The sequence below is a fragment of the Balearica regulorum genome, chromosome 1, assembly GCF_011004875.1.
Source record: "Balearica regulorum gibbericeps isolate bBalReg1 chromosome 1, bBalReg1.pri, whole genome shotgun sequence".
Lineage (NCBI taxonomy): Eukaryota > Metazoa > Chordata > Aves > Gruiformes > Gruidae > Balearica > Balearica regulorum.
In genome coordinates this window covers 153,677,442-153,700,077 of record NC_046184.1, presented here as the reverse complement: position 1 = coordinate 153,700,077, position 22,636 = coordinate 153,677,442, and the positions used below count along the sequence as shown (strand labels likewise).

The following is a 22,636-nucleotide window of genomic DNA, read 5'->3' as shown; positions in this document are numbered from 1 at the left end:
TAGTGTGCTAGCTTTGGGGAATTACCAGCTAGCACCCATCTCTGCACAGACATGAAATAAATAAAATACCTCTGCTCTGTGTGTATATTGGCGTACTGCACACCAGGTAAACAATCCCACTTTTGGGACAACATTTCTTTGCGTAGTCGGGGAGGAAGAGGTTGCAGTAATTACTCCACTAACGAGGAGGATATGTTGTGGTGACAGTGCAGCTAGAAAAGGGGTTAACATGCTGGAACTGACGGCTGAGATCAAGAGCTAGGGAAGGAGGGGCAAGACTGAGAAAGAGGTAGGGGCCAGCCATGGACCAACAAGCAATGAAGCCAGAAGGATTTTGACCAAAGCATGAAAAGGAACTCTGCAGGTTATTCCTCCCTCCACAGACAAGCAGAAAAAGTGACAGGACTGTCAGAACAGGAAGCTCATTAAAAAAATGCACAGCACAATATATACCAGAAGAAATAAGTGCCTCTTGCAGTTGCTTTTACTCTAACTCTATGATGGGCATGTGAACTTTTGCCTCATACACCTTTTACTTTCTGTAGTTCTGTAAAAGGCTGTTTGTCCCTGGTTAAGTAACATCACTGATGCTGGGCTCAGAGATGGCACTAGTAGTTTTGGATTTATACTGTACGTGGTGTGGAGACGGCAGCCGGTACTATACCAAAAGAAGGTAACTTGAGTTAGATGCAGAGCAATTGAACATTTGAGGAGCAGCAATGTGTTTTGCTCAAAGTTTTTACACTCATGTTGGCTAATGGTAGTGGCAAGACTGTTTTAGTTGATGTCAAGGTTGTGCAGAACAACCTGAACAACTTTGGCATAGAGGAAGCCCACAGATACCTTTAGGTTTTCTTCTACACATTAATTGAGAATTGGGTCCTGGAAACTTCACTGGTTCAACAAGCAACTTCTGAGGATTCTGCAGCATTAGAAGAACTTGCTTCCATCTCTGCTACAAAGGAAACCAGTGAAAAACATTACAAGTACATCTTTCTTCCTCTCTCTTTTGTTGGGTACAAGACATATTTTTGGTAGAGCCAGAGATACTTGATGGGATGAAAAAAACATCCACATCGTTCTTTCCCCCTCTCTCTTCCAGACATTAGATCTGTGCTGGAGTTACAGGAAATGCACGCACTTTTTATCCTTCCAGTTGGAATCAAAACACGAGTATAAGAAATGTGGTGTTCAACAACCCAGTTGTCATAACCTGACTGCTCTGAGGGGTTATGCGTTGGCAGAGGTTCAGACTGCTGAGGAGACAGACCCGGGTTGCCTTCCAGTGAGGTGATTTTAAGCTCCGTGCAATACCCAGATTCCTCCTCGACCATCCTACTTCCGCCCAGCTGGGCAAAGTAGGGAAACGTACCATACCGAACCAATGTCCACAAAACAATGTTTGAAAATAGGAGGTAAAGGAATAGTACCCACCGGAACCCAGTGCGTAAAGAATTAAACCAGTCAAACATCAGGACTGCCAGTAAGTGTACATTTATTAAGCATCTAAATAGTCACTAATAGTTGTTATGTTAGATCTAACCTTATACAGATATTTGCGGATAAAAGTTCATAAAAACTTAATGGTAATAAACCTGATAATAACACAAATAACACTCACGATTGCAGTGCCATACGGTCAGGCGTCCCTGGCCAGGAGGATGTCACTGCGCTACTGAGACCCTCGGCTAGCTCTGCTCCAAGGCTAGCTGTTACAGAGTTGCTTTACCTATGTGCAGTTACTTGTGGCTTATGATCCAAAATCAGACCACAAATTCAGGCTTGCAGCTTGTGGTCCGCGATCAAGTCACAAACCACACGTTAGATGCTTTGCTGCTTTTTCACTGTGAGCACTTCTTGCGGTTTTGTGTACCGGTGTGCATCCTGTCGGTGCACATCATCCAGGAGCTCTTCTAAGAAAAGGGGGGGGTTGGTCACCACACCAGATAACCTTTTTTTCTGTGTTAAAACTCATGTGAAAACTAAATGTGACTGGCCATTGAATCTGTCTTTTGAGTTGCCACACTGATAATCAAAGGGTAAAAAGCATTACTTGTGCTGACTGCATGCAGGGCAAATTTTACTGACCAGTATTGCCTTTAAAAATCGTACTAGATACCAGAACCTATTGAAGAGTAACTTTTTAATAAACAAGTTATTTACCTGGCAGTGAACTTGTCAGGCATCCAAGTTCCTGCTCCAGTACCTGAGTTACTGTTCAATCTGGGTTACTAAAAGCTCAGGTTGTCTGTGTCATAACCTGACTGCTCTGAGAGGTTATGCGTTGGCAGAGGTTCAGACTGCTGAGGAGACAGACCCGGGTTGCCTTCCAGTGAGGTGATTTTAAGCTCCGTGCAATACCCAGATTCCTCCTCGACCATCCTACTTCTGCCCAGCTGGGCAAAGCAGGGAAACGTACCATACCGAACCAATGTCCACAAAACAATGTTTGAAAATAGGAGGTAAAAGAATAGTACCCACTGGAACCCAGTGCGTAAAGAATTAAACCAGTCAAACATCAGGACTGCCAGTAAGTGTACGTTTATTAAGCATCTAAATAGTCACTAATAGTTGTTATGTTAGATCTAACCTTATACAGATATTTGCGGATAAAAGTTCATAAAAACTTAATGGTAACAAACCCGATAATAACACAAATAACACTCACGATTGCAGTGCCATACAGTCAGGCGTCCCTGGCCAGGAGGATGTCACTGCGCTACCGAGACCCTCGGCTAGCTCTGCTCCAAGGCTAGCTGTTACAGAGTTGCTTTACCTATGTGCAGTTACTTGTGGCTTATGATCCAAAATCAGACCACAAATTCAGGCTTGCAGCTTGTGGTCCGCGATCAAGTCACAAACCACACGTTAGATGCTTTGCTGCTTTTTCACTGTGAGCACTTCTTGCGGTTTTGTGTACCGGTGTGCATCCTGTCGGTGCACATCATCCAGGAGCTCTTCTAAGAAAAGGGGGCGAGGGGTGGGGGGGGGAATCGGTCACCACAGTCTGTCTTGCAGTTTGCAGACAGCATGGCTGGTTTAAGTGATGCTTCCAAAGCTGAAGGGCACAAATCTCTTCTGCCTGGGCTTGGTCCAAGTAAAACCAGTAGGTCTGTTTGACCACAGCTTATATATAACACAAAACAGTAAAGAAAAATGTTGTCCATCTTCACCCCTTCAAAATATTGATTGACACTGACATTTTACTGCTGTAGTTAGGCTAGACGTTTTTGAGCTTTAGTAATGACACTCTTGCTTGAAATATCCAGGAGTCTAGACCAGAAATTACAGCTGTTTTGAGCTTTAACGTTTCAGATTTCTCATGCATATAATCACATTAGTTCTTCCTGCGTGATGCTGTATTTTGATTTATTGTCTAGATTAAGAAGGTGCTGTATGACCAGAGGTAAACATCAGCTGGTATTTCCACCGGCTCTGGTGTGTTTTAGGGTAAAAGAAAATATTACAAGAATACTGCTCTAAAATGATGTATCTGAGCTAGAAATAGCAGCTTAGAAATTAATCACGCTCATAAATCAGGGGTTTGCCCAGAAACGCCTGGTGAGGTGAGGGACGTGAAAAACTTCTAAATGCTGGAAGCAATAAGTGGTAATTCCGAGGAGTTTTTAATTGTTGTCAATTAAAAGGGCCGGGAAGGTAGCCCCAAAGCGTCGGGACGGGCGCTCTCGGCTCGACCTCTCGCCTCCCGGGCAGGGTCCTGCCACACAACACAGCCGCCCAGCCCGCGCTGCCGGAGCGCACCTTGCGCACCCACCCCCGCTCCTCGCCCCGCCGCCCGAGACCCAGCGGCGAGGGCGGCAGGACGCCCGAGGGCACTAGGTCCCACGCCGCCGGAAAAGGCCGCAGGGCCCCTGCCCGGCTCCGCGGGCGACCAGGAACCGCGGCCGCCACCTCAGCGCGGCCCGCCCGCGCAGGCCCCGTGCCGCCATTGGCTGCCGCCGGCGGGGTGTGAGGGGGAGGCCGCGGCGCGCCGCGGGGAGGCGCGGAGCGGTGCCGGGCGGGCGCGCCCGCGTAGGCCCTGCGTGCCCTGTCCTGCCGTGCCCGGCCCGGCGCGGAGCCGGAAGCCGCGCCGATGAGTTGTGTGCGCCGCTTGCCTGCGCGCTTGGCGGGGGGTGTCGGGAGCCCCGCGCTGTGGCTAGGTAAGAGGAGAGCGCGGAGCGGCACGCCGCGGGGTCCCACCCGGCCACAGTCCTTGCTTTCTCCTCCGGGAGGATGTGGGGACGGGGCACTGTCACCGCCGGCGCCCTGGCTGCGCTAGCCTTGGCTGCGGCCTTCTGGCTGCGGTGTGATGAAGGTATAAACATCTCTGCACCGGGGCTCTGGCGGGGAGGGGGTGGGGCTTGCCCCTGAGGGGAGGCGGGGGCGGGCCAGGCCGGGCGGGTGGGCGCCGAGGGCTACTCTCCGAGGGGCCATGGAAGACCCTCGGCGGGTGTTCCCCGCGGAAGGAGAGGCTGCCGGGCAGGGGCCTCGGCCGGGCTGCCCCGTTGGGGGGCTGGGCCGGGGCCTGAGGGTAGGCGGTGGCGGGCCCCCGTGACGGGGAAGCGGGCTTGGTGCCGCTGCCCGCAGCTCCCGCAGGAGAACGGTTTCGGAGCAAAAGCAAAACGAAAGGGCAGGAGTAGCGTGTGGGCAGCAGTGGGGCCCGGAGGCAGCCCGGCACTATGAAATCCACCCCCACCTGCAGCGGGAGGCCGGCCGGGCCGCTCACCTGCCTTGCGAAGGGATGGCCTGTGGGGATGGGGGGGGGGGGCAAGCGCACACAAACCCGACCACCAGCACCTTCCCAGGGGTCCGCCGAGGGCAGGAGCTGTCTGATCCAACGGGGGGCCCCGTGAGGCGCCGTCTCTGGCAGCCTCAGCCGTGGGCTTTTATGGCGGCCTGCAGGGGCGAGCCGAGCCGCCTGCGCTCGGGCTCCTCCGCGCCGCAGGCACCGCTCGTCTGCGTGTGTGCGCTAGTGCGTGCGTGCGGGAGCTTGGCTGGCTGCCTGCCCCGGGGCTGAGTGACACGGCGGCCCTGGGGAGGGGGCAGGGATGTTGTTGCCCGTGCTGGCGCGGCGCGGCACGGCACGGCGGAGCGCTGGAGTGAGGTAGGGCGCCGTGCGGAGCCGGGGGCTCTCGGCAGCCGTGCGCCGAGCTGCAGTGCCCTGTGCGTGTGTGTGTGTGTGCGTGTGTGTGTGCGTGTGTGCAGGGATCGCGCTCCACTGCGGCGGGGAGGGAGGCGCGTTGTGATGAGCAGGGCCTCCGAGTCCAGCCAGCGCCGTCGTCCTGCCGCTCCCGGAGGAGCCCGGGGCGGGGGAGCGGCCGCGTACGGATGACTATCTGAGCGGGGTGGCGGCGCACCCTGCCCCGGGGGAGGGGGCTGCGGCTCCGTGCTAGGAGTCCGGTGGTTTATTTTTTATTTATCATCGTTTTCTGAGGGGGGCGAGCCGAGGGAGGAAGGTGGCTTTTTTTCTTTTACACCCCCCCTCCCTTTTTTTTTTTTTTTTTTTTTTTTTTTTGCAGGTGTCCGCAGCGCAAAGCGGCGCCTGGAAAGTTTTGTTTGCGTGCGTGCGGGCTGCGAGCGGCGGCCCGGGCTGGGATGCGGGGCCCGGGGCCCAGCTGCCCGCCGCTTCCCGCCGCACCGCGGCTGCCGGGGCTGGCGTAGGCGCCCCCTGGGAGAGCCGAGTGCGGGCATTAAACCCCCCTCCCTCCTCCCCGCCGCCCTCCTCCGCCCCCCTCCGTCCGTCCCTCCCTCCCTCGCTCTCTCCCTCCCTTCCTCCCTTTCCCCGGTGCGCGGCCATTGCAGTGACCCCGGCCGGCCAAGGATGATCACGAACACGCGGGGCTTCCTGTGGTCGGACCTGGAGACGCGGGCGCTGCTGGAGATCTGGGGCGAGGCGGACGTGCAGTCGGCGCTGGACGGCAACTTTCGGAACAGCCATGTGTACCGGGACGTGGCCTGCCGCCTGGCCGAGCTGGGCTTCGAGCGCACCCCCGAGCAGTGCCGCATCCGCATCAAGGGCCTCAAGCGCCAGTATTACCAGGCCCGGGACGGACTGAAGAAGAACGGTCACGCCCGCAAGATATGCAAGTACTACGACGAGATGGACCGGATCCTCAGCTGCCGGGGGGGGCCCGACGGCGCCTCCGAGCCGCTGGCCCCACCGCCCGATGGCGCCCAGCCAGCGGGGCCGCTCGCCGGGCCGCCCACGCCGGGCACGCCGCACAACAGCCGCGAGGTGGAGGCCGAGCTGGACGAGGACGCCGAGCTGGAGTCCCCCCGCGACAACTTCACCGAGGACTCCGGGGAGTGCTCCTCCTACGCCGACCACCCCATCAAGGTGGAGTGTCCCCCCTTCGCCATCCCCGTGCCGCCGGGCGACGGTGAGTAGCCGCCGGACTCCCGGCGCCGGGTGTCCTCCCCTCACCCCGCGGACAGCGCGACCCCCCCCCCCCTTCCCCCGGGGCTCTCGCAGCCTAACTGCCGGCGCCTCTCCAGCTAGCGTGCTTTTAGGGGCTTCTGCCTTATCCTCCGTCCTCTGCGCTCCGAAATCTGCCCATGCTCCCCCCCCCCCCGCCCCGCACCTTGCTCGTCCCCGAAAGCTTCCCCCCGCTGCGAAGGCTGCTGCGGGGAGTGGGGGGGGGAATGGATGCTGCAAACCGGGTAGTGGGAGATGCTGGGGGACAGAGATCATAGTGAGTTTTTATCAGTGTTTATCAATGGGAAAACCAATAGAAAACTAGCGCAGAGGTTATCAAGACAAAGTGTCAGGTAGTGCTGTACAAGAAAATAGGTGCCCTTCTCGCTGGAGGATTTTCCCGTTCCCTGCAGAGTATGTGCAGTTTTGTTAATCGGTATTAAAACAGTGATGACGATAATACCTGAAAAACCTGCTTATTGTTGCAGATGGGCCGGAAAGCTAGGGGAGAGCTTTTACGTAATTAATTGCTTGAGTTGTTTCAGAAACACCACTTCTAACTTTAGCGGGCTTGTGGACAGAAACAGCCCTGAGATAAAGCCTGTCCTTTCCTTGCTCGTTCTTTACCCTCAGCTCCGTATTTGTGTTGTGGAGGTGGGGAGGCAGTGTTATTTGTTTGTTTTAAATCTAGATTAATGCCATAGTTTTAATACAAACATGAACCTGTCTTCAGAGGTTGACATCACTGAGGAATCAGCCAATTGGTTGACGTTTAACCAACCTTCTTTTTACACATAAACCCCATCAAAGAGTTGTTTACACTAATGTTCTTTTGAAATGCAAATCCAGAATGCCAACAGACTGAAACTCAATTTAGATTAATGTAATTACCTGCAATACACAAATGAGGCTATACTGTTTAATAGTCTTCACTTAAACCTTTTTAGAAGATCAAAAAGACTCCTATTGTTGAAGTTTAGTACTACAACAATTAAAAGATGCCTGTCTGATTTTCGTGTTACCTTTATAACTTTGTAGAAGCTTGTGGTTTTGCTTTGGTACTCTCAAATAAAAATACCTGAAGTAATTACAAGTCACACTGAAAAAGTGTAAAAACTTTGTGATGCATTAGGTGCACGTCTCACAGGGAGATTTTTTTTTTTTGCTACTTTCTTCTTAGAAAATTATTTTTGTTCAGAAAAATAATTCTCTCTTCTCATTTTAGGCTTTAAAGAAATCAATGCTCCAACTATTACCCCACCTCTCAATCAGCCCAAAAGATCAAAAAAACGCCATGCAAATTTAACGTTGGATAAAATGATGGAAAAATTCCTGCAGCAGAGCGTGGATACAGAAGAGAAATTTTACCGGTATGAAGAGCAGAGGCTCAAAATTGAGGACAAACGTCGGGAAGCTGAGCATGCTCGAGAGCTCCAGATGTTACAGATGTTGGGACAGATGTTGGCAGGAATTTCTTCTACGGTATCACAAAGGTCACAATCTATACCAGCGAGTCCACCTCAGAGAGCGAACCATCGTTCATATGGGGATAACTTTAATTATAATGCTATGACAGCAGCACTTTCTCCACCGATAGGTACTTCCTCCTATAGCATAAATAAAAGCTAGTTGGTTTTCTTTAAACTTCTGTGTGAAAGCACTGGTAGTAAGTAGCTTTTGAAAATAAAAGCTAACTGGAATTATTTAATATTGTGGTGAAGGTGTCTGTCTGATGTAAAATGAAATTAAAACGTCATTCGTACCATTGTACTGATTATTTAATATAGATACATTAGTTATAACAAATTCTAATGAGCGAAATCACACCTTTCAAACCTGTAAATATCGGGACCTTCTTTCCACATTCACGTCTCTGTAAAGTGAAGTTAGGAGTTTTATATATAAAAGGCAAGTAGCACGTTTGCTGGAAGCTATGTGGAAACATTAGGTACCTTGTAGCGGAAATTCTACTGCTGTTGAAGTTAACAGGCCTAACCTAGCGTATGAAGTTAAGGCTGTGCATATGTTTTTTCAGGGTTGGGAAAAGAGTGGAGTTTTGCCTACACTAAAGTAAGTCAAATGTTAAAATCCAGCTTCTGTAAAGTAAATTTCTTTAAATCAGAATTCTGAATCTTACCTTTTAATTAAACATCATATTACTGTAGTAGGTGTAATAGAAGATGAAAATATTGGCATCTATTTTTCTTCTACCCCAGTTAATTTATAAATTCTTTGGGCATCTGAATTTATTTAAAGAAAAAGGCAAAGTAATAACTCCAGAATTGGTATTTATACACAGACTTTTCCTTCTGTACCTTATGTGTGGGCCAGAAGCTGATAATCGGATATTAACATTCATTTACAGACTTCTCGGGATGTGTGGCTCCATGTCATTTATCTTTATCATTGTCTCTTTGTACATGGAGGTAGACTGCATGGGCAGGAGGAAAACAGGGATACTGTATCAGTGCTGAAACCAGAGTCAGCTTGGGGCTCAGTGGTTGTAGCCTGCCGTGTGGAAACGAAACAAGTCTCATTCTGTTTTAATTCCAAATTTCACACTGCTTGGAAGAAAAAAGCATGGCTTGAAAAGAAAAAAGAAAAAAAACCCACAATACCCAGCCTCAGTGTTGAATAATAATCCGGCATGCCAGATCCTAAAGAGCATTCCCTGATTCCTGCGAGGATCTTGGAGCCTTTGTAGTTCTATGTTACATATTGCATTTCCCAGTAAAATGCAGGGGGGACTGGATGGTTAGGCCTGTTGAGGGTTTAGGCTGGCTGACTTGGTTGTGTTTCTCCTTGATTAGATAGTCGGTTTGTAGAATTCCTCGATGGCAGCAGATTTTCGTAGATAAATTACAGCATATGTATGGATTCTGTGTTTTAAATGTTGTTTTCACTTCTAAATTAAGAAGAAACCTGAAGTGTTTTAGAAAATCCCTTAGGGAATCATTTGAGGTTCTAGGCTGGGGTGATGGTACCTACAAGGCCTTACCATTGCTTCTGAAAGGTTTTTTGCTGAAAGAGTTTTATTATCTGTAAAGGCATGAAACTAAAGTTCAGTTTTTCTTGCTGGATTTCATGACGTAAGTGTACAATCGTATTACACTGTGCAAAAATGCATTATATATATTTAACTGTAGCAAGAACAACTTGGGATTCTAATGTTTTAATTGGTGAAGGTGTAACAAAGCATTTATAATAAAATGTGAAAATAACGCTTCAGGAAGCACGTCTTTTAAGGAATTAAGATTTCAGTTGTTTATAGCTAAGTATGCCTTAGTGTTTCTGTAGGTAAGTGGGGATCTCTTAAGATTTGCTTTTTGCATGATTCTGTTTCTCCTCGTTTATATTTACATATAAAGAAAAAACAGCAACAAAGAAACAGAGGCCCTTCTTAACAACGTTGCACTTTAAGGGTTACAAGCTATATAAATATGTTTCTTTCGTGGTTGAAAACCAGTGAGTGTATGAAGTGTGATTTAAGGAAAATAATCTGCCCTGTTTCCAGAGGAGATGAGTGTTTTGTTCTCCTCTGGGTCACTGCAATGCTATTTTGGCCATAATCCAAAACAGGGTGTTTTTTTCTTTTTCTTTTTTTTTTTCTTTTTGATCCCAATAGGAATGGGATGCCTGTGTTATAGAAGGATTTTAAAAGTAAAAGATCAGCCAGGAGTATTTATCATTACTGAATACTAAAGCATTTTATTATTGAAGATTAGCATGTCTGGTTTAGGTTTAGATTCTGTGGTAAACAGAAAATGATGATTTCTGCTGATAGCACACAGTTGCGGAGTCTTCTTGTTTATTACATTTTTTGCCCATTATTATGTCCAAAATTTTCAGAACCGTTTTTCCTCTTTTTTTCTTCAAACCACCCACCACCCCCCCACCACCCCCCCCCGCCCCACTAGGTTTTGGAGTTGGAGTGTGGGATTACTAAATTTTATACAGCTGAAAATAAGGAGTGTCATGGGAGTTATTTTTTATATAATTATGTATTACTATACAAAAGTGCCTTGACAGCTTTTGAGAAGATCTGTAAAATAGAAAGTAAGCATAGCTACGGTCTAGGAGACTAATACTGACATTCAAATAAACCACTTTTCTGACCAGAATTGTACAGTTAATGAGGAGCTTTGTTGAAATATAAGAACTTATTCTTTTAGTGTATTTACTGCAATTTATAGTTAAACACATTGTTGATAGAAGTACTGATCTTCAAATTTGTCCCATGTTAGGTAAATGGTTTACCTCTTTAGTTGTAATTGCTGAAATACTTTTTTCTTCTAAATGTTTGTAGTCTTTTGAAACAGTAATTTCAATATATAGCCTTCTGAGTGCAGTTTTAATGTGTAGCACGACATGTAGCTTTGTATCAGAGATCTGTAGTTGTATTATAGCTAAAAATGATCTTTGTGTGATGTTTGTACTGTTTGCCTCTAGTGTGTTGGATTATAGTTTTGGAGAAAGACTTACATTATGCTTTGTAACCACCTGCCAAAATAAAAAAGCAGTGAGATAGGCCCTGATACTTCTAAGAGGTGGAAGTCTTTAAGGGGGAGCAAAAAATAAGGTAGGGTGTACATTTAAAACGTGGTTTTAGTTGCTCTGTGTTTGGATGTGTTTAGTCCTTACCAAGTGTACCTATTTCAGTTGAGCTTAATTATTGAAGGGATTTCAGGCTGAACTAAGATATTTCTAGTTACAAAATGTTCATATAACTATTCTGGGCTGCTGTTTCTTTCTGTACCTGAGCCCTAAATTAGGACTGTGAGCAGTCAGTGGGAATATTCTCTGCATCAGACCCTAAATTCATCTTCCCTAGTTACAATCACCTTCCCTAGTTACTCACTGGCTTAAAGGCCTTTAAGTGACAAAGCATTTGGTTTTTAGAAGTATGTCACTTTGTGTATCTTTGGGTGATTTTATTAGTGTTCATGAGTGCTTAAAGAAATGCTGATGGTGGTTTAGGAAAGAACATACTTTAAAGTAACACTTATTTTCTTCTTTTCAGTTATAGAGAGAGCTTTTTCACTGCACAGAACACACTCTCTAAAGGATATGGAGAACATTTTTCAACTGGTGCGCAATGTTATCCCCCCTCTAACAGGGAAAAGGCATAAAGGTCAAGATGGACGTATAGGCATTGTTGGAGGATGTCAAGAGTAAGTTAAACAGAAATTTGATTTTTGTTTGTAAGAGAGTTTGAGGATGTCGTAAGTACTTGTAGAAGCCTTCAAACTCACCTTATATTTAAAATGAGTATTTTCCAGAGAGCTTTACTAACCCATCATCAAGACCGTGCTTACTTATGAAAGAACATACTTCCCTGAAATTGTGTTGCAAAATTTTGGTAGTGAATGTGGTTGAAACTTAGAATGCTTTTTTTATCTGTGTCTACCTTCTCTGTCTTTTTTGACCACCAGACTCTCTCTGCTTTCAGTGTTAAGTCTTTTCCCATTGCATGACGAAGTTATAGAGTAAGACAGTGGCACATCTGATTTTATTTCTTTTTTTAATATTTTGGTATCTTGGGAGCTAGATCTCTTAAATCAGGAATAGAATATTTTCTTACTGTGTGCTTTTTATTTTGATAAATTGTGGTGTTTACTAGATTCTGTCAATACTTTGTTTTATGGTCTGGAAAAATAGAAATAGCATGTTTTGGGAAAAAAAGAGATACAGCATAAATCAGCGAAGTGCTGTACTGACCTAGAAATAAAATGGGCTCTTTTCTTGGCCACGTTCAGTAATCTGCACAATACTTTGAATATTTTTCATTTTCCCCTTTTGAAATAGAGATGGCATCTTTCTCCTGTAAAAAAAGATCTGCTATTGGACATCTGCCATTAATAAACATTCTATAAGGAGCAAAAAGGTGCTGTCTTATAGCTGGGTTGATTAGCCAGCAGTTAGTTTTCATGTTGGTCTAATGGGCTTAGGTTCTTACCTCTTGGCAGAAGTAGGCACCTCTGGAGGGTGATTCTGTCTGTCTCTCTCAAGTTTTCATAAAGAGAATTTAGGGCAACTGGAACCACAGTTTACACACTTCAGTTAAGCATCTAAAACCAGATGGGATTGATCCAGGTCACAGATCCCAGATTTGGCTTGCAAACAGTGCTCAACTCTTTGTTTTGTTTTGTTTGTCTCTAAACTTTTAAAGTTGGTTGTCTGAGAAGAGTTTGCTTGTTTATGGCATGATCTTTATAAATGCTTCTATGAAAGGATTAGGTGGCTAAAGTGAAATCCTGTGCCATGGAAATCAAAGCAAGGTTTGAGATTGGCTTCATATAGCAAGTTTTGATCTCTCTTTTACAGCAAACAAAAGAGAAAGCTTTTTTAAAAATTTGCTCTTGAATTTGGGACTTCATTATTGCAGGCTGATTTCCAGATTATCGATCTCATGAATCTGTTTCCTAACCTAAATTGTATTTCATTCTAGATACACTGGAGCACCGTATTTTGCTGCAATTACAGCTCTCAAAGTGGTACGTGTTCTTCTATACCAATCCAAAATGAACTTTCCATCATTTATATTGGCTAAGCGCCATTTTTTCAAAGCATTCGTTCTGTGCTGCCCATGAAATTTGAGTTCTAAAGGGTCTTCTGTTTAACAAAGAAAATCCTTATTCCTGGATTTGTAGAAATGCTTTGTAAATGTGTCATGTGCTGTGTTTTCTGTAAATATTTTCTCTGTATAAGGTAGACATATGTAAAAAAATACAAAGTTTCAGAGACTTGGATAGGAAATTTCAAAACTTGATGAAATATTTTCTCCAACAGTGAACAATAAAATAACTTTAGATCAATTTTTAAAGTTATGTTTTCAGTGCTGCAGTCAGTTCTTTAGAAATTTTTTCTGAACCTGATAAGTGTGTTGAACGAAGTAACTTTCCTTCAAAACTTACAGCTTTAGGCTAGTAAAATTCTTATGTGTTGTAAGTCTGAAGATTATTAGTTCAATTTAATTTTAATAGCACATTTTATTTATATTATAATCTTTAGCAGAAGTATTTTCTAAGCTTTCTTTTTTCCTAGAAGTATAAACTTTCATATTTTAATGACATATTAACTGGCTAAAAATGTATTTACTGCGGACTACATCAAGACAGTGGTGATTATTCAAATGTAAACAAATCGCACTTATATCATACATATACTTTTCAGTATTCTATATATAGTGTGTCAGTACTTTCAGTTCACTGTGTATGTTTTTCTTTTTGAAGATTTGTTTCAATAAGTAGGTAACCAATCCAAGTATTTCCACACCTACCTCTTCTCCCCCACCCCGGGATGCAATCCCTCAAGGATTTTAAACTGAAATGATATTATTTAATGATCTGACGTAAGATATTAAGACGAGCCAGCTTTTATTCTCTGGAATAAAATACACACAAATACAGTAGCATACTAGATGGTCCCCTGTTGAAGTCACTTGGACTCAGATGATTACATCTGCATGTAAAGAGTCATAGGATCAAATCTCTGCATTGCTTAGTAGCTTGAAATGTTAAATGTATAGTAGTAAAGCAGAAGAGACACTTTCTTAACCTTGGGAAATTTCAGTATCCAAGAGGGATACAAGATCAAGCTTTCTGGTCACTGCTTACATAATTTTTGTGTGTGTGTCTGATTTTTTGAGTTCATAACAGAAGCTTGAGGCTAAACTCCTTGGATTTATTGTATATTTAACTTAAAGGCTGGCACAATTTCAGCAATACCTTTTATCTGGTATGGATTTGGCCCATTGAGTAAAAATGGTAGGACTGGAAATGTACTCATAGATTGCCACAGCTATATTTGGCAAGTATATTATAGTAGTATTTTTCCTCTCTAATGTAGCTTGTCTCTTGTTCAGCTGTGTTCTTTTGCCTTTCTTCTTACTGCATGTGTGACATTTTAGTCTTTGCTCATCTGCAAATGAGAAACATTTCTCAAGTGAGTAAAAGTTCAAGATCTGTGTTTTCAGTCATACTATCAGTGAGAAACAGGAAAAAAAAATATATTGGAAGTTAGAGACAAAAAAATTTCTCCAAAACATTGCATAGAGTCTAAGCCCAAATAGAAAAAAATAATAAAGTTTGCTTTAACTACTGAGAAATAAGAATTCAGGTGAATTATTCACTGAGTGAACTTTGCAATGATAAAGTTATTATTAAGTATAAATCTGATAATTCTGTTTGCAAATTTTCTTTTTTAGGGTGCAGATTTATCCCATGTGTTTTGTACCAAAGATGCAGCAACAGTAATCAAATCATATAGTCCAGAGCTGATTGTTCATCCAGTTCTGTAAGTGACTTATCTTTCGTTTAAATGAGCAAGTCAGGATTACTAGTTTGAACATTTCAGTCTGACAGTTGATTAGTTTTTGTTATTGTTTTATTCCTGAGTTACAGGATGGGTGAGCTGGAGGTTACAAAAACTCCTGGGTTTGTCCTTCCATTACAAACAGGTATTTAATATAGAAATAGCAGTTGTGAATTTTTTTCATTGCTATCAAAGTACAGTTTTTTTAAAGAGCAAATATCTTGCTTGCCACTACTTGCTGACACATGTTCTGTGATTGTAATGCATTTAACTGAGAACAGCAACAAAATCCAGAACTAAGAATCACTACAAGTCAGCATTTTAGAATCTGCATTTGAGAGGCAAGTAGAGGATGTTCTCTTGCTTCTTCAGTCCTAATAGTATTTAACACTAGCATATCTTTTTTTCCTCTCACTACTTTGTATATAGTCATTTATGCAAAATTGCTGGGCAAGAGAGATGCTGATTCTTGTTTTTCTTTGTAAGTATGTTGCATTAGATACACACCTATTTCTGAGAACAAATGGTTTTAAAATGGTCTAAAATACAGGGTTTATTAACAGGAAGTTTAATAAGCAACTGTCCTAACTGGGAAAATTAGTGTATGCTTCTCTGAATTTATGTTCTGAAATATGTTACTGATTGGTGAACTTTTACAGGATAAATTGTTTCAATTAGGTGTTACAATGGTTAACAATGAGCACTGCAAGTGAGAATTAGGATGTGTGCCTTAGGTATATGTCCCTGAGCTTAGCTTACACCAGTGTGTGTCTAAGTCTGTTAGTGTATATAAAAAGCTGTGATTAAGCTAGAAGAAGCATAATTTGAAATCATGTTTGTCAGATACTGCTGTCAGGAAGGATTTATGACAGTAGAAATATTTCAGTGTCTGAGAAGAAGAATATGGGGACACCTGTGGTTGGAAGCCATAAGTTTATGACATTCTAAAGGTGGGTTTCCTTCCTGTCAGTGTAGACAGAGGTGCCTAGAAAGAAGTCAGTTAAATAGACAGATGCCAAGGGTTGTGGTTGGGTTTTGTTTGTTTTCAAAGATAGAAGAAACACGTGACTTTGTGGATTTTAGACAGGGGAAAAAACGATGTTTGAAAGCAAGGGTAGGGTTTTTACCAATCCAATTGCATTAGCCTCTAAAATCTAAAAGGCACATCTTCAATTGATATTCTGTCTGATATCATATGATAACAAATGAGGTAGAGAATCTTAAAGGCAGTATTAGGTTGTAACTTAGATCGTTTTGATGGATGATGCTTGGGATACAGCATATGGTTATCATGTATGGGAAGGAGTTGACCTTGCCTTTTTGTGTACACAAGGTTCTTGATGTCTGTGGTAAAGGAAAAGGTTAATAGGAGAAACAGAAGCAGCATAGGGAAAAAGGGAGGTGACAATGTGCAAACAGTAAAATTTCTGTTCATGGAGGACCAGACTGTGCCTACTAAATAAGGGTGTTTTTTTACACACAGATTCTCAGTGTCTTATGTGGAATACAGATATCAGTGAAAACTCTGATTTTTCTATTCATAAAGAGAACTTTTGATTTTAAACTTCAGCTCTGTCTATGAATTCCTCCAGATGTACAAAGTACAGTGAATCTAGAAATTTTCACATCCATATAGCTTTAAGTCTGAAACTCAGTGTTTAATATTTCTATTACAACTGATTAATTTCACCCAGGCAGCTGGCTAATTGCATGAAGGAATGGATCTGTAAATATTGTTTATATGACATTCGAAATGAAAAAATGCAAATATCAGAATGTTCAGATTTTGTTTGTTAAATTTTCTTATATTTTTATCTCTTCTGCTTCATTTGAGGAAAAGAGAAAACAGTCTTTTCTGGTTAGAAAGGACAAAAATCTTGACTGACTCTATTGAGCCCAGGTTTTATTCAAATTTACACAAACAGTCTACTTTTCTCGTCAGATCCTTTGTCTTCAGTGTCACACTTTTCGTATGATCTTTTATACGTTGTGAAGCCATTCGAGTTCTGCAGGCACGGCTGGCTGCTCTTGATTCAGAGCCTGATCTCTTAAACAGTCTTTGTACTTTCTCCCGGGGCCGCACTTCACGCATGGAAGAACCTCCGGGTAAAACCCACCGAGCAGCTACGTCATTGTTTTCTTTTGTGTCTGTCCTTAAAACTTTGCTTTGTTATGATTTCTCCATGACCCTTCAGAGTAACTAGGTAGCTGTTGTACCACTCTCTTATTATGCTAATCATAATTATGGCCCCGTGTACTCCTCAATTCACTGTTAGAACAGCTTGGCATTTTGCCAGGGTTCAGCTGCCATTTTGTACTGCCAGGAGTCTGACATTTTATCATCTCCTCTGCAACTTGGCTGCCGCTACCTTTCGCTACTGCCTTCACCTCACGAGGGATCACCTCAAGGGAAGAACGTGCTCTTTTTTTGCTGCTGCCCCCTGAATGTGAGGGCTCTTCTGGCTCATTAGAGCTGCTGTCACGGATCTTTGACGGCATGACTAGCGAAGGTATGTGAGAGCTAGAAGTTGCACTGTTGTGTTTCAGGTCCTTGGCAAATGTCTTTCACTTCAAGGATGCGAGGAGTGTTATATGAGAAAGATGGAGTAGGATTGCAGAAGGAAGGTTATGAAAATGGGCATCCATCTTGCAGCATTGCCGAGGCAATTCCATGTGGCCCCAGCTGCAGACCATCCTGGGATTCCTTTTGGCGTAACATCCCGTGCTGGGGTTGCCCGTAACGCAACTTTCTCTGTGGTTGTTGTCTCATGACTTACCTTCACTCACAGGAACAGAGAATGAAGAGAGCTGGGACTGCATGTGACAGCCTGGGTTCTGGAAAGATGAAGCTTCTGTGCAACGTCACCACCTGAGCTGAATAATGATAGCTGGGTGTCTAGGGGCCATGACTAGTCAATATTATTAATAGTAGCTTTTACTTATTATTCAGGGATTCTGTCAAATGCATTATGGCACCTTTCACGATGAATTGGTATTAATGAAAGTATTACTTAAAAGCTGACCAACTAACCAGCTCAATATTTTTGCTGACTGACTTTTTGCTTTCCTGTGGAGATGTGAAAAGTGTGTATTGCAGAAATCAGGGTCTTTTGAATAGTGGAGTGTACAGAGTCTTGGTCATAGCTGCCTTGCTCTTGTCAGCACTACCCCTGGTTTGTGCTACATTTTTCTGTTTTCTCATCTAACACGTTCCTACTGTAAACTCTACACAGACAAGAGAAAACTTAGCTTTAGCATTTTGTTAAGTTTTATTGCAGACGTTTTCTGTGTGGATTTCTGCTGTAGATGTCTACATACTTTCTTGCATTAGTATTGGGAACCTTCTAGAGAACAGTTTTCAGGGGCTTTTTTGTATTCCCCATGTTAATTCCCTGGTGCAGGTCAGGTTGAATAGACTTCTTGGATACTTGTGTTGGGTTAGCTTATCCTGTCTTGATAGGCAAGTGATCACAGAGTTAAGTGAGCTATAGGAACCCGGCTGGTTATATTTTAAAAGAAGAGAGAATAAACCTATTGTGTTAGATTCCTCTCTTGCAAGGACTTTTTCATAACCTTACAGAGTTTTTATTTCTATGTAGACCAGAAAAGATCAAGATACTACTGAGTAGCTCACTTGTAACCTGATTGTCAGACAATTTGTAAAGTCAATATTTGATATACTCCTTGAGTATCAGAGTTTTATCAGAGAAGTAGGATGAGATGTCAGGTCATTATTTTCTTGTGGTCCTGAAGAAGTCACATAATTTTTCCATTATCTCCAAAAAAGTCACCTTGAACTAGGCATGGATTGAGAACTAATACCTTCTCCCCAGCTGGTTGCATCTATGGGTTTATATGGACTAGGAAAGATTGCCAGAATTACTGAAACATGAACATATTTTACCTAGTTTTATTGGATTTTTGCCTATGTTTTGATGATATGAAAAAATCATGGAAGTGAATCATGGATAGCAAGCTCCTGATAAGTTATTGGAGCACTTTTAACCAGTGCCAAGTCTCTTAAAGAAAGCCCAGGAGCAATCTTAAGATTTTTGGCCCTTTCTAATTCATTATGTGGAGAGGAGATTCAAAAACATTGGTCTTTTGTGGGAGGAAGCTCATACCTTTTAGTTGCGTTAGGATAGCTATTAAACGCTGCTTCTGTGTAACATGGGACCAACCTCTCTTTTGAATCAGCTGCTGGAAGAAGTGCAAGAATTCTTGTCACCAGGGAAAGTCAAGGAGAAAGTACAGATTGCTCCGATTACCAAAAAGCTGCCTCCCAAGTGACTTGGCTGCTGGATCCATATTGTACCTGCAGAGAAGATGCAGGCATAAACTTTATGATCTTTCTCCCAAACCTCATTTAGGCAGCAGCCTAGCTAGGAATTGCGGGGGGGAAAAAAAAAAAAAAAAACAAACCAAAAACTTCCTCATAAGTACTTAGGGAGAGATAAAAGTCAGTTTGTATGTGCTGTAAGTCAGTACGTAAGTATACTTAAATTGTTTCTAATGCTGTTGTAAAGTGCCACAGACAAAACTTGTTTATGGACTTGTTTCCTGTGTCCAGCTTTCTTGGCAAAAAGCTGCTGCTGCTGTTTTGCTATATGCCTCAAAGACAGGAGGTGTATTCACCCCATACTATAGTCCCTTTCCTCCCTATTGTTGCAGAGGTCCTTATCCCAGGTCATAGTAACAGAGGTTTTGCCCCCTCCTCAAAATGCAAGAAGTAGCCAAAGATGTTTAGCATCACTGTGGGGACTGCTGCTGTTCTTGCTGCTTTCTGGTATGTCAGAACGAGATGTATGCATGGGCAGGAGCATTTTATTCCATTTAGATCCTAGCCAAATTCCTCCTCCTGAACACTTGCCATACTGCTGTGATTTGACACCAGGATTAATTTTCTTTGGTATTTAATCTTTCGTGAATTTGAGTGAAGGCAAGCATGCCTGGGATTTGCTTTTTGCACATTATGATGATGATGATGATTATTATTATTATTATGTTTTAGGGTCTCACTCTTTTTTTGTTTTTTTAATATTTTTTCCCCCCAGCTGACAATCAGCAAAGCAGATATTTAGACTGAGACTCGTTCTGTCTTCTTATGTGTCCATAGCTGATTTGAAGTACTCTAGCCCTCTGGGTATTGATTCAACTATCATCTGTGCCTTAAGAGTTGAATGTAAACTAGAGAGGGGTACCGATGTGATAAAAGCTTGTTGCTTTATCCATTGGTTTTAACACTAAAAAAAAAAAAGTGCATTAGTTTTTCTAGGCACATTTTAAGTCTGTTTCATTCTGAGGGAAATTACATTGTCATCTTAACTTCATTTTGTCATTTTCAAAGTCACAACTTTTGGTTGATTGCAGTCTGTTTGGAAGAATATTTGACAGACTCCTTATCAAGTCAGTTCACTGGAAATATTAATAGGTCAAGACCCCTTCCATGAACTCTGAAAATACAAGGTCAAGACATTTGGTTTTCATTATACTGTCGGGGGGATTGTCATAACGTGCATTGGTAATGTGATTGAGATCAAAACATACTAGAACTGCTTTAAGTATTTGGTTATGCAGGTTGTAAAATGATTGTGTTGATACCTGTGGTACCTTTACAAGGCTAGATAAGGTTGACCTTGAGTGCTGTTGTCATGTCTGTATGAGAAATTTCAGAAAATAGAGTCAAGCAAGAGCTGCTTCTCCTTTGAGGCTCTTTCTCACATCCTGGAGAGGCTTGGCTCTGCATAAGAGAGGTGACCCTATTTGTATAATGCGTTTGGGTTCGTTATTAAAGAGGTAGTTGTTGACTCTGATGCCTGTAGTGTTTTGACACCCCAATTCCTAGTGAAACAGAAGATCTGATACCTAAATGAGAGTCTGGTGCCCAAGTAGCAGCTGTGGAAAACATTTTGGGTTTTGTCATCATTATTATGATATAAAAAATGTTGTAAATATGGCATTTTTTCTAAATGCATACCTCAATAAGTCATTCACACTCTCACTGCCTTGAATGTAGAATATGGAGCAAGTAAAGACTGTCGTGTCTGCATATTAAGAGCAGTCTCTTGCTATGAACTTGTGACACCAGTGCTTCTCCTGGATGATGGGTTGCTGTTTTGCTGCTGTGTTGTTAATATTCCGATGAAGCCTACCAGGTTCACTTCTGGTGTCTAAATTAACTTATTCAATGGCTGACATGGAACACTTGATCTGAATAGTATTGAATCCCCCTCTCATTAGGACCTTTGTTTTTCTTTCCTTTTCTTCCCTGTCATTTAATCAGATTGTAGCAGGAAAATAGGTATTGTCTACCCAGAATTTGCAGATTAAACACTATTCAAAGATCTTTCAACAGCCTGGTAGGTGAAAATGACCATTTTGTCTTATAAATTTTTGGGGCGGCATTTTAATATACTAATCTTAATTTATTAAATGTATCTCATTTTGGTCTCTAATTGCATCCAGCCAACTTCATGCCACTGTGTTACCACTGAGATTTGCTCTACCTGATTGAGGTACTTGGTGAGAGACCCATGAGTTGATAATGGGATCAATGAGCTTTTCTAGAATAAGTTGTTATTTCCAGTTCTGTTCACGGGGCTGAAAAAGGCTGCCCCAAGCCTTTGGGCTTCTGGAAGTTTGGAGTTAATTTACAAGAATGATGATTTAATCATTGACAAATATAGCTATTCTTGGAATATAGGATTAGTTTAATTTTATGCTCAAACATTTTTTGCACCATTTGGTTTTGCCTTTAATTCCTTTGACTCACCTTTCCAGAATAATCTCTCTTCCTATCTTATTTACCCAGTTTCCAATAATGACCTCACTCAAGGTTTACCACAATAGTTAATAATTAGCTTTCTGAGATAACAACTTAAATTCTAGAGCTACACATTATGTCCCATCTTTTGCTCTTTTGATGTACTGTATAACATGACAGGATCTAAATGTCAGCAGGTCTAACATTTGATTCACATTAATATAATTACCTGCAGTGCTTGGACAAACAAAACCAAAACTCTTTCATCCTCAGATCAGAGGCTTTTTCCCACCTTTGAAGATAAGACTCTAGGTTGGCTTTTGAAACTGCCCACTTAAAGTGGCTTTGTCTGAGTTTACGTAACAGACTTTTGCAACGGTACATTTTAATGCATTTGCAGTTGCCTCAGTCACACCAAGTGTGCACAGATAATGAGCAGAATTTGAAAAATAGGCTCTCCAGTGAGGAGCCATATAGTTGATTGGATGATGGCAGTCTTGCTTGTGTCCTGTGTTCTTCTGTATCAGGAGGTCCCTCTGATTGGCGTTTTGTGACATCCAGATCACATCTCTGATTATTAAGGTGGTTCCAGCTCTGCCTAAAACACGTGAAGAGCTGCAGTCCTGCTGCTTCCTGTCTGTGCTGTCATTCACGCTTATCTACTATTTCTGTAGCTCCTGGTTATACCCATACTGATTTCGCTTCACATATTCTTGTTTCCATGTAAAAATTGACAAGGCTGCACCTTATCACCTTTGTTCCTTTCCCTCTTTGACAAAGCAATGACAGTAACTGTCATTGACCCTGAATAAGGAAAGTTGCTGTGTTTAGAGCTTTCTGTGATAATTTAAGCTATTGCCTTGGTGGGTTTTGATCATTTGATGAAAGCCAGTCTTTGAATAAAATGCAGTGTTCGGCAAAATGTTCGTCTTTTGGAGGGGCTGGAGATGGAAGTTGCATTTCTGTTCCTGTCAAGTGTCTTCCTGCTCTGGACAGTGACCAGCCTAGAGCAGACTTTCAAGCAGATGGCACCTGTCAAATATGTTACAGACTGCTCTGGAAGATGTTTAGAAACTGTGGGTGATCTTAGGGCAGTAGCTACCATATTTTTCAGGCACTCTGTTGTTTTTGAAAAGGTTATTACA

At 42.9% G+C, this 22,636-nt stretch overlaps 1 protein-coding gene across 8 annotated transcripts in view; it reads left to right on the top strand.

The window, feature by feature from the left end:
* The first annotated feature begins 3,885 nt into the window (after positions 1-3,885).
* The window catches only part of NAXD (NAD(P)HX dehydratase), a 54,382-nt gene continuing 35,631 nt past the window's right edge, over positions 3,886-22,636 (top strand). For 2 of the 8 annotated variants that reach the window (XR_012833002.1, XM_075740060.1), the window contains exons 1-6: positions 4,167-4,315; positions 5,520-6,380; positions 7,641-8,012; positions 11,436-11,586; positions 12,864-12,909; positions 14,622-14,710. Coding sequence is in view for 7 of the 8 variants with exons in the window: in XM_075740060.1 (XP_075596175.1) it covers positions 4,234-4,315; positions 5,520-6,380; positions 7,641-8,012; positions 11,436-11,586; positions 12,864-12,909; positions 14,622-14,710 (1,601 nt within the window). In the remaining variant the exon portion in view is untranslated. Of the gene's footprint in view, positions 4,316-4,904; positions 5,105-5,519; positions 6,381-7,640; positions 8,013-8,450; positions 8,486-11,435; positions 11,587-12,863; positions 12,910-14,621; positions 14,711-22,636 lie in introns of those variants that run through there. The other 6 variants (XM_075740067.1, XM_075740088.1, XM_075740080.1 and 3 more) reach the window with 6 other exon arrangements.